The 12,063-nt window shown below is 43.9% G+C and overlaps 2 protein-coding genes across 4 annotated transcripts in view; one reads left to right on the top strand and one right to left on the bottom strand.

Moving 5' to 3' along the window:
* Positions 1 to 12,063, top strand: part of LOC112256646 (dnaJ homolog subfamily C member 17) — a 46,935-nt gene that overhangs the window by 26,593 nt on the left and 8,279 nt on the right. The window lies entirely within an intron of this gene.
* On the bottom strand, positions 3,411 to 8,120 carry LOC112256647 (cdc42 effector protein 2). Of its 2 annotated transcripts, none has more exons than XM_024430045.2 (2): positions 7,326 to 8,120; positions 3,411 to 5,253 (listed from the first exon to the last, which is right to left on the bottom strand). In XM_024430045.2, exon 2 carries the CDS (start codon positions 5,213 to 5,215, stop codon positions 4,598 to 4,600), a length of 618 nt encoding a protein of 205 aa, XP_024285813.1. In that variant the 5' UTR covers positions 5,216 to 5,253; positions 7,326 to 8,120; the 3' UTR covers positions 3,411 to 4,597. The 2 variants fall into 2 exon arrangements, with proteins under 2 accessions (XP_024285813.1, XP_024285812.1); XM_024430044.2 differs by having other exon boundaries at positions 3,411 to 5,264; positions 7,326 to 8,114.

The following is a 12,063-nucleotide window of genomic DNA, read 5'->3' as shown; positions in this document are numbered from 1 at the left end:
CAATATGATTCATAGTTCAGCCCTTACCTCCAAGAATCTCTGGAGTTTGCTGTCCACATTCAACCATCTGTATCCTATTCCCTATCAGAAGGACTTGTAGCATCATCATGTGTTTTTGAAGTCATTGTGTCCCCAATTTAGAACAATAGTTTAGCATTGTATTTTTTGTGTTTATTCTGATAAAGCATCATCTTCAGTGCTTGACACAACTCTGTTTATTTAATTTTCGAGGAATCTTCGACTTGGAGCCTGTCACGACATGAACCAGATCTAGCGCGTCATCTTTTCTGGGATGGTTTTTCCATCATATCAGAATGGCTAGCTTCCTTCTGCTGAATAAAGTGCAGGCTCACCTAAAATAGCCCTGCATCTGTCTGGGACCTGGTATGCTGAGTGTAGTCTTGCTGCAGCTGGCTGTAGTGCTGGGCTCTTTCCGGACGGAGATAACAACTTCTAGTGTTCTGACTTCCTGGAAGAGGCCGTTTAGAGATCAAAAGGACTAGTGTAACAGATTGGTTAATTTACATCTGTTGCCAGCTGTTATCAGCATGAATTCATTTAACTGAGCTTTAGCTTGGACAGGGAATAGAGAAGGTGGCGAGAGAACGATCTCAATGAGATCTGGGAGCACTGTAAACCCCTGCCTGCATTGTTCTTCATGGGACAGTTAAAAAGAGCAAAGAGGCATGGGAGAGGGGCATGTTTCTACGTTGCTGACTCAGTGCTTTTCCTCTGGACTAAAGTTGCACATTACGTACTGTAGCACATTGCATGTGAACTTGATTAAATCGCTTGCTTGTTTTAATCACTGGATGTTGAACTTTTGAGATCTTTGATAGTTTTGTCTTCTTCCCAAGGTCTTACGATGCCCAAGTGTATCATGGATATCATGTGAAGCAGTGGTATTGTGCTGCCTTGGACCTAATTGATCTTTTAAATGGGGGAGAAATGTGTGACTCGGTAGCTCTGTTGTGTGTCCTGACACTATGCAGTTTCAGAAACGGTCCTCCACGCTGCGTACCCCAGTGAAGCATGTTGCATATTTTCAGTAGCATTAGGTTGCACTGCCAGATGCAATTTCAACAGGAGTAGGAATGTATCAGTTGGCAAAAACAATATTTCCCTCTCAAAAAATGTGCAGCATAAAAATAAATAAAATCCACCGTCTTTTGGAAGATGGCAGGCTTTCGTTGTATTCTGTATGATGGCAAGTTTGGAATTTGGGGGGAAAAGTGGTTCCAGATGGGATGGGGTACCTCAGTTTAAACGGTTTGGTCAGTGATGCACAGCGCCAACGTAACGTGTCTTCCAATTACAGACTCTTCTCACATCAGCCGTGTGAGTTTAGGCGTTTTGTTGAGAATACCTTTGTGACTCCTCGTGCGGAGAAGCCCATTGCAGACGATGGGGTTGTCGTACGGTCTTTAGACAGTCTATGTGGTGTGTGTCTGTGTGGGAGTTCTGTTTGTGTCTGATTACTATGGTATGATGGAGGAGGAAGAAGACAGTAGGCCCACTCTCCCAGAGGCGTGTTATGCCATGGCGGAGAGTCTGGGAAGCGGCCATGTAGATCTGGGCACCAGGTTTGCTCATTCTTCTCCTGAGCAAATGATATCAAAGTCCTTAACCTAGAAAGCCAAGATGTGACATTTAGCCTAATAAGGCCCAGGTAAACAGTCACAGTTAAAGCAATCCATTCATAATGAATGTTTTCTGTTGATGCAGGATAAGCAGAATAAAGGTTGACTTCGTCAAGCCACACCTTAAGCTATTCAGTAACCTCTCTGTGATGTAGGTGTGATCCGTGCTGTTCATCATAGCAATTCAGTGCTTCCCTCAAGTTCCAGTTTTATATAATAACTTTCAAAGTAAACCCATCTGAGTGAATGGATGGTTCAGTTGGCTTGGAATGTCTGTCTAATTTGTGTTTGACATGAACTAGCTATCTCTAGTTGTCTCGTGTAATGTAAGGTGTAATTCCTCTTCAAACAGTAAGTGAAAGTGTGACAGACAAGGCTTTAATATGGCCTCTATGGCAGCTCATCACTGTTAGAAAACTAAACATCTCTGTCAGTCCATCAGTGTCTAAACAGTATTATACAAACCATCTAAAATGTTGATGCGAGCAATTCCAAACCACTGGTCTTCCACAAAGTTAAAAAACAGTTACAGTACACACTGGTCTACCAGTCTTACCCAATGTGTTATTATTCTCATAAAACATACAATACACTGAAAGCCATAACAATTGGTTTTCCTGAAAGATGCATGGAACGGATATAAAGTACAGATGTACCCACAAAAATCAGTGGATTGTTAACGTGCAAACACTGTTTAACTGCCTGCCAGCAGCAGGACACTCATGGCTAGTGAAGTTCTCTGTAGCGCCTCAGGGGACCCCTGGAATGTGACTGCTTTTGGCTTTGCCCCACTGCTTTCCTTTCCTGACAACCCCCTGCTGTGGTGCTGGATGTGGCTCTCTCCCAGCTCCCCTGGCAGGTGGGTGAGTGGGCCCAGGACTGGGGGTGGTGAGGGGCGCGTCAAGCCCTGTTGGTTCAGCAGGTATAGTTTAAACTCTCATCAGGAGCCTTGCTGGTAATGGATGGCTCTGGTCCCCAGCCTCCTTGGGTCCTAGCAGCACATGTGGAAGTATCACATTACCCCTCGCCACTTTCCCCTCTCGTGCCACTCATCAGAGCGAGGGACTCCGATTTACAGCTAAGAAAACAGTGCTGGGGTTTTGGGGATCGGACCTGCGGCCTGGCTGAGGTTGCAGCCCGCCAACCGCCGGCTTTATTAGAAGCAGAGCTAAGTGTTTGTTTTCACTGTGTTGTTGGGAAAGAGAGACGGGGGTACCTTCGTGCACCTTCGAGTGGGGCCTCTAAGATGCGTGCGGAGGAGAGATTGCCCTCCCCACACAACATAATGGCAAGGATGCCAATACGTCACAGCTTCAGGACCTTGAAAACTAAGCCTTCACTCTTATTTATTTCTTTAACATTACACTCTGAAGTCTAACATTAGTCTCATCAAGAGATCTGTAGACAGGAACTGGGTTTTAAACTGAGAAAGGACAAAAAGCAGCCATCTGAAGATGCCTACTTTACTTTTTTAACAGATTAAAGGTCCAATGCAGCTGTTTTTATCTCAATATCAAATCATTTCTTGGTAACAATTAAGTACCTTACTGTTATTTGTTTTAAATTAAAATGGTCAAAAAGAAACAAAAATAGCTTCTTAGCAAAGAGCAATTTCTCAAGCAAGAATTTTGCTTGGACTGTCTGGGAGTGGTCTGAGTGGGAAGGGGAAAACTAGCTGTTATTGTTAACTCTTTCTTATTGGTCTATTAACTAATTTACCACTTGGTGATGTCCCCAGGCAGGCCCAAACTCCATCCAACCAAAACAGGCTGAAATTTCAGGCACTCTTTTTAAATGGCTCTTACACCAAAAGGGCATTTCACAGGTATTATTCCAGCCTCATAGTGTCAAAATATATATAAAACACAAGGAAATGTGGTTTTTGAATGCACTGGGCCTTTAAGATAAATAAGGTGCTAAATTATTAACTAGACTATGTAACATTTTATTTACCACTGCAACAGGTAATGCTAGAAGAACATGAACTTTGCCCCATAGACTGGTTGAAAGGAGAGCGGAGAATTCCAACGTTAACCCTTAAACATCAATAGACTCTCATTCTGATTCTATTACTGTATCATAGAAACAACAGATACAGTCAAGAAATGTTCAAATTAGCGTACAACTCCATCATGAGAAGCGTTCTGTCATAATAATCTACTATAGATAGCAAACATTTTTCTAAGTAAAATGAGAGAAGGAGTAAGTTAAAGTGAAAGTCCATGTGTACTCTTATTCTTGTCGATGACCTCGTATGAAATGGAAGAGATCCCTTTGTAGGTTATATCCATGGTGTTTCAAATGCTCTGACACTGGAGTATGTTTACATGCACTAATAATTCAATATTAAACTAATTGGCAGTAGGCAGATTAAGCAGAGTAAGGTGTTTACATGACTATCTTAATCGGTGTACGGTCATAATTGAAGTAAACGTACGACGATTAAAACACCTTGTTTTCTGAGCAATCTTTCAAAATATTAGGCCATGCAATGCCTTAATCAGAGTTCTAGCGGTGTATTTGATCTGTGCCAGCACGAGCAGTGCAAGCTTCCTTCTTTTGAGTGAAGTGACTTCGGAAAAACTGAAAGCATTCATATTAGAAATAGTTTTCACGTGTAAACTCAGAATCTAATATGCTTCACAAATATAACATGGTCGCTGTGGTAGAACGTTTGTTTTGATTGGTGATTTTCTGCGTTTATTAAAGGCCCATCAAATAGCCTGATTTCAGATGGGTCTATGTCAACAGGATTATTTGGGAAATTGTTCTTCTTGCAAAGCATGTAAATGTTTATTTGAACTACTATATTAATCTGACTATTCACAATAATCATATTATTGTGTGCATGTAACCGTACTCTATTTTATGTCAGCCGTTCATCGTCTTATGGCAGCTGAGTGTTCTAATGCCAGTCACAATGATGACGTTAGTAAGGTCTCTGTCTGGCTGTTCCTCTAATAGTGGAGCCTGTCCATGACCTGCAGCACGTCGTCCAGGATGGAGGGGCCCAGGTCCAGGCTGAAGGAGAAGCTATTGTCCACCTCATCCAGCTGCTGCGTGTCCTCAGAGCAGGTCTGAGTGGAGTCTCCATCCCGGCCAGAACTCAGGCTGCCACGGGCAGGACTGGGGCTGCTGACCATGACCCTGTGGCTGGGGCTAACCCTGCCCTCCATCTCCCCATTCCCCTCACCCTCCTCGCTGTCCAGCAGGGGCAAGGAGCTGCACTTCTTCCTCCTCTCTGAGGCACTGTGGCTCATGTGGGCCCTGGTCCACTCGGGGGTCTCCGTGGCCTCGTCCAGGTTAAGGCGTAAGGGTTTGGGTGGAGGGTAGCAGGCCAGCAAGAGGTTCTGCTCACTCTGAGAGCTTTGCAGCACCAGGCTGTTGCCCCCCTTCAGAAAGGACAAGTCCCCGAAGCTGTCGCTGTGGTCGTTGTTCCCGATGTGGGAAACATGGCGGAAGTCGGCTAATGGGAGGCTGATCATGTTGACAGAGAGCACCTCCCTGCGCTTCTGTGTCCTTCTGGACCAGCGGGCCGAGGCTGGCTTACGGTACAGAGACGTCGTCAGTGGCATCTTACCAGGTTCTGTTGAGATGTCCTTTTGGTTCACTTCTGAGACGAAGCTTAAAGGCAGTTTACAATAAAAAAAGAAAAATATAGAAGAAATATTAAAATCGTTTCACTTCGAGGTTAGGTTCATGTCAGATCATGTGGTTTCCCATCAACAACACATCATACATCTCTGATATGATTAACCAGGCTTACTTTCATCATGCTGCAGCCTACTGGATGGGCATTATTTGTTTCCTTCTGCTTTCCAACACCAGATGTAACCCTTGGATTATGTCAAGTTTAATGTGACAAGGCAGCAGCTCTGCTTGGTTTTATGTTAATATGATTCGGCGTCATTTGTCTCCTGGGAGAGGGTCCAATACATACTTAGAAGGGTTTTGATTTTTAAATGTTTACTTTTCAAATCCAGTTTATTCCCATAAATGCAGGTCTGGTCTGCTGAATGCACCAAAGGAATGGCTAAGCCTGATTCTGACTTCCAGCAACCATGCTCCAAATATGCACATTCTAAGCAGACACAGCATCCTCTATATCTATATAAGCCATGTCACCATATCCTCTGGCCCCCTTTCCTGTCATTTTGTCAGGCAACTCCAGGCTTTGCTTTCACTTCTTAAACAGTAGTTCTTTTATGAATGGGTTGTAATTTGTTACGTGTTGAGAGACAAAGCTCAGATACACAGTATGTGTATTCGTCTTTATTTATTTCTCCTCACCTTTAGATCTGTTGATCTGGTTTACTGGTCACAGACAGTCAGCCTTTCCTGTTATGCTGGATCCAGATCAGATCAAATTCTACAACTCTTGATTAGAGAGATGTGTGGCAATTACCTGCCATTGTTATGATTGTGATTTATGTAGAATTGAACTGGAATATGCCTTTCAACTGCTATAAATGGTGTCAAACTGTCTTGTTTTCTTCTCAGACAGCGCACTTTGTACAATGGTAATTTTAGAAGTTCATCTGTACATTATCAATCTGTTATCTGTAAACAATGGGCCTTGAACAGCTACCACCATTTTAAAAAGCAAAGGCATACAATATATTATGTAAAACAACTGTACAAACTGAGAACGTGTGGCTATGAAAAGATAGTTTAAATCCATTATAGTTTGTATAAGAGCTAGGCCGAAAGCGCAAAATAAAATGCACCTTATTCTAATCTAGTTGAGTATGGTTCCAGTAATTTAGTGTTTTGTGAGTTGTAATCATTTTATTGAGTAACACAGTATGCAGTTCATCTCTGGCAGGTCAAATGGACGATCTCAGTGGTCTCTGTGATTTTACAGGCTCCTAACAGCTTTGCCCATATTAGATTTGCGTTCGTGACTTGAAACACTCACTTTGTAAATTTGTAAGGCACTACGGCAAACGGGTTTTGTTGGCCCGTAAAGGTTTTATCGGTACTTTAGTAGCAGCGGGAGATGGGGAGAGTGTGGACACACCAGCATTCCTTTCCAAACATGTCAGTTGGACGAAGGAGGAGTGTTAGAATTGCAGCGGTGAGGATCACATTAAGGAAACACTTCTCTTCCAAGTCCAAATGAAATAAGCCTAGTAAAAACCGCTTTGCCAAGACAATTTACAGTTACTAAATAATCTTCCTCCTCTAGCTGAGCACCTTTTTGATGGAGTTGTCTAAGATATATTCTCAAGAGCAGGTGTTGGTTATGATTTAAGAGTTGGCAAATGCGTGTTTTATAACCAATATTTTGAGTAAGTTGATGGATACAGTTTGTAATAACAGAATGTAGTGTGATATCTGTTAGTTATTTTCTGTACTGCTGTGTACACAGGGTGTATGTATCCCACACCCACGTGTCTGTCTCTATCAGGAAGCCAGGCTGGGGCTGGTACCTGGAGACTGACACTGTTTCTCCCGACATGATTGGGCTTGTTCAACTACAGTGGGAGAAGCACAGTGAACATCCCTGAGAGAGAACTGGAGCTACTTCACCCCCCAAGTTCTCTAAATCCCAGATTTAACAGCCCAAACACTCCGTTTCAAGTGTTAATGTCACGTGCACAAGTACAGTGAAATGCCTTTCTTGAAAGCAAACCCAACAATGCAGTAATATCAAATGTAGCACTAAAAATAACTGTCTCTTACCCGAGTCTTAGAATCCTTCTCAGTAAAGGGTACCTATCATGTCCTGTAGACCTTGCCAATTTGATCCCGTGCTTCCCTCTATCTTCTCAAAGTTCAGTTCAATAGTACAAGTATATTCCTTCTAGGACCCAGCAGGTGTGTTGTTTGAGAAAGTCTCCTCTGATGAAGTAACCCAGGTGAGGTCAGTGTAAAGAGACGACCAGGTGGAGTTTTTTTTCCTTCTTTGTTTCCTCCACCTCTCCCTACCTAACGGCAGAGAGTGTGTTTACCCTCGGATGATGTCACTCTCCCTGTCGTGGGAGTCTGAATCATGGGCGTGAATCCTGCTTGCTGCACCCACTACCTGAGTGAAAGGACAGAGCAGGAGCTGTTGTAGTCCCCACTGATTTACTGCTTGAAACACGGAACAAGATAAAGCTGAGCTGGTGAAAGAGCACAGCATATTCCTCACACACACAACACACGAACAGGGCCACAGTGACTTGTCTGTGTGCTAGTCATCTTAATTTCATTGTCTCTTACTCTGCTGATTTCCTGTGCTTTGTTAACGTGTGTAAAGCGCTGGGCCAACACAGGCCGTTCTGGCAGAGTAGAGGCCAATAGACTGTGGTATCGGATAAAGCCACTGACTCACACACAGACATGTATGTACAGGCAGGCTAAGTTGCACAAGATAACCTGTTCCAATTCTCACGCCTTCAGCGTTAGGGCTGTGACAGTCATGGAATTTAGGATGACGCATATTGGCCTACTGTAGTAACCATTAGGCTTATCGATAATCAGTGTTTGTATATGCTGTGTGATGATGCCCACAGACCTACTTTTCCCTTGAGAGCTAACGCTTTAGCAGTGGCCACCCCACTCTGCTCAACGCCTAGCGTACACATCTCCTAACATTATCTGGTCTCCGCAGCAGAGTCACAGTCCGCTCTGCACACCAGCATCCTCTGAAACATTTTGGTGCCTCCTAGCAATGGCTTTGACCTTGAGAGAACGTTAGTGGTCGTCTGTCTGGCTCCAGACAACAGCACTCTGCTCCGGGGTCTCTGAACTGAAACATGTACGGGATTGGCTGGATTCATTCTCTAGGATTACTGATCAGATCCTTTCAAATGGCTCCAAAAACCAAAGGCCAGCCGCCATTCATTCCTCATTCACTCCCCAACACCAGAACAGACCTTTCTGCTTTTAACAGATGCAATTACAAATGTAATAATTGCCTTGTCATAACATGTATCCAAGACTGGAACTGAGCTTTTGAACAACTCCAATTCGATAATTGTTTTCTCCCCCCCACCGCGCCACTTCATAGCCTCCACCTCGACCCACATGACTACACAGCAAGGAAAAGCTTTGAGAGCTGGTGTCAGTCAGACTATCCACCTCACCCCATCCACACTATTTTGTTTTGTTGGGAAGAAATCTGTTCATGCTAGCAGACAGTCAGGGAAGGGGATAGCGTGTGTTATTTGTGGTGATGTGGTCACACATGGCCTATTTGACCAGGGGTTCGAGGTGGGCTTACTCCTGTGTTTGTACAGTATGTTGTCCAGAATCTGAGGTGATTACGTTGGCTCTGGACCCTGACCATAGGGGCAGAGTAGGTGTCTGATGGTGTGTCTCCTCCTCCCTCTCCCGTCTCAGGGCAGTGCTGGTACTGTGGTCTGTCTGGGTCGACTACGTTCTCCTTCAATCCTAGGATGCTGCTTGCTTTTTTTGTTGCACGAAAAAGTGCTTCCAGATACTGATTTCTTTGACTGGCTAGAAACCCAAATGGAGGTTTTTGTAGAATATTAATTTGGCGTTTTGTTGTGTGTTCTTGTCTTGTGGACAACAGAGTAGTTTTTCGCTGTTGTAAGATATTTCCACTCACATGGAAGGAAACACAAAGGTTCGGTCGTGACCCTAATAGTATATGATGATCTGTACAGGACTGAAACATTGGATGCAAACCAGTGTTGTGGATGTCCATCAACAAGTGAAATCCGTCATTCGATGGTGAGAGAGCCCGTGTCGTCACTGTCTCTACAATGATGAGTCAGTCAGACAGACAGTGATGAGCCTTGTCTGAATCACCTGTCTGAATCGTTATACCTCTGTCTCTGGAGACGTTTCATTGCGTGACATGACAAAGTGCTCTTGTTGTCTTGATGTTATAGTGTGGCCTTCTACCCCCCCCCCCAGACCTTTTGCCTGGGGGATCTTAACAGATAAGAGAGGTAACTGGTGTCAGGCCCTCTGATGAAACACACCGTTGGTTTCATTTCAAGTCCTTGTATATTGTTTTGATTGGAAGGAACACACGGACTTCTTCCCCACTGTGTGATTTGTAGAAGTAATGTTTAATTGCTGTGTTTGTAGACTAGCAGACCAGAGGTGTGTGTATTTGTGTGTGGTGTTCTCGCTGGACGTGGGAGGTCAGGGAAGTCTGAGAATGTTTACTTCCTTGTGTCTCCTGGCACTGAATTATTTGTAATTATTAAATTAAGGGTTTGATATTTTGGTTTCTTTGAACGTTTGGGCTCTGAAATAAACAGTGTGTGGAGGGCTGCATTCCAGTTGCTGTTTGTGCAGCACATTAGGCAGATAAAGAACTGTTACACATGTTTGAAGCAGCAGTACAGACTTCTCCTCAGGCCCTACACCAGACACACACACACAAAACACCAGCTTGTTCAGACGCATGCACGCACAGTAGAAATTAGCACATTGTTTCATTTGTGTATTTGAACTTTAACCTTTGGTTCACTTTCTTTTTTGGGAATATTGAGGATTTAAACTACATTATTGCTGGTTCTGTGGCCCCAGTGTTTTAATAGAGAATCTGTTGCAATCAGAGGGCTTTTCCCAGAAGGCCCTGATGTGAAATACATAATTCTGGTATTACAAAGATGTATTGTTGAATATTATTATATAGTTGAACAGCCGTCTTCCCCATCTATCTATTATATGAACCCCCAACTCATCCATCATACAGAGAAATGCCAGAACACAGGGAGTTCACGTCTCAACTTCCATTTCTCTTTCATTTTGTTTATTTCCTTTAAGGGTTTCCAAAGGCACTCTCTCGATCCAGCAGGCTCAAATCCAGCCTTTTACAGCCCCTCCCCTCGCCCCCTGAACCCAGTGCTGACTGGCTTTTCCTTTACACTAATCTAACTCTCTGACCAGAGCTTTCAACTAGACACCAATACCTCTACATGTAGCCTACAAACACCTGCACACAGCTTACTCAGTCAGTTGTCACCTGCTGCTCCTGTAAGTTTTAGTTGCTATTTTTACATTCATCGTCAATCATGTTTGTGATTGTGTGGTTTGGCCCTGTCAAAACTGTAAAACCTCATTCAGAGAAGTCCATTTTTTTCTGCTCGCTACATTCCAGCCGTTATTACGCTGAACAAAAATATTAACGCAACATGTAAAGTTTTGGTTCCATGTTTCATGAGCTGAAATAAAAGATCCCAAAAATGTTACATCTGCACAAAAACCTTATTTTTCTCAAATTTTGTGCACAAATTTGTTTGCATCCCTGATAGTGAGCATTTCTCCTTTGCCAAGATAATCCATTCACTTGACAGGTGTGGCATATCAAGAAGCTGATTAAACGGCATGATCATTACACAGCAGCACCTTGTGCTTGGGAAAATAAAAGGCCACTCTAAAATGTGTAGTTTTGTCACACAACACGATACCACAGATGTCTCAAGTTGAGGGAGCTTGCAATTGCCATGTTGACTGCAGGAATGTCCACCAGAACTGTTGCCAGAGAATTTTATGTTAATTTCTCTACCATATGCCGCCTCCAATGTCATTTTAGAGAATTTGGCAGTACGTCAAACCGGCTTCACAACCATAGACCACGTGTGACCAGATCCAGCTTCTTCACCTGTGGGATCGTGTGAGACCCGCCACCTGGACAGCTGATGACACAGGAGTATTTCTGTCTTCTTGGGTATGACGCTTAAAGCTTGGCACACCTGTATTTCGGGAGTTTCTCCCATTCTTCTCTGCAGATCCTCTCAAGCCCTGTCACGTTGGATGGGGAGTGTCGCTGCACAGCTATTTTCAGGTCTCTGGCTCTAGATGTCCACACAAGGGCGTTGTCTTGGCTGTGTGCGTGCTTAGGGTCATTGTCCTGTTGGAAGGTGAACCGCCACCTGGGTCTGAGGTCCTGAGTGCTGCAAGTTTTCATCAAGGATCTCTTTTGTACTTTGCTCCGTTCATCTTTCCCTCGATCCTGACTAGTCTCCCATTCACTGCCGCTGAAAAACATCCCCACAGCATGATGCTGCCACCACCATGCTTTACTGTAGGGATGGTGCCAGGTTTCTTCCAGATATGACGCTTGGCATTAAAGCTAAAGAGACCAGATAATCTTGTTTCTCATGGTCTGAGAGTCCTTTAGATACCTTTTGGCAAACTCCAAGCGGGCTGTCATGTGCTTCTTATGGAGGAGTAGTTTCTGTCTGGCCACTCTACAATAAAAGGCCTGATTTGGTGGAGTGCTGCAGAGATGGTTGTCCTTCTGGAAGGTTCTCCCATCTCCACTGAGGAACTCTGGAGCTCTGTTCCAAACTTCTTCCATTTAAGAATAATGGAGGCCACTGTGTTCTTGGGGACCTAAAATGATGCAGACATTTTTTGTTGTTGGTCAAGTTCCCCAGATCTGTGCCATGACACAATCCTGTCTCGACGCTCTACGGACAGTTACTTGGACCTCACATCTTGATTTTTGCTC

This window comes from Oncorhynchus tshawytscha, linkage group LG08 (assembly GCF_018296145.1).
Source record: "Oncorhynchus tshawytscha isolate Ot180627B linkage group LG08, Otsh_v2.0, whole genome shotgun sequence".
NCBI classification, from domain to species: Eukaryota; Metazoa; Chordata; class Actinopteri; order Salmoniformes; family Salmonidae; genus Oncorhynchus; species Oncorhynchus tshawytscha.
This window is presented reverse-complemented; position numbering and strand designations above follow the sequence as displayed.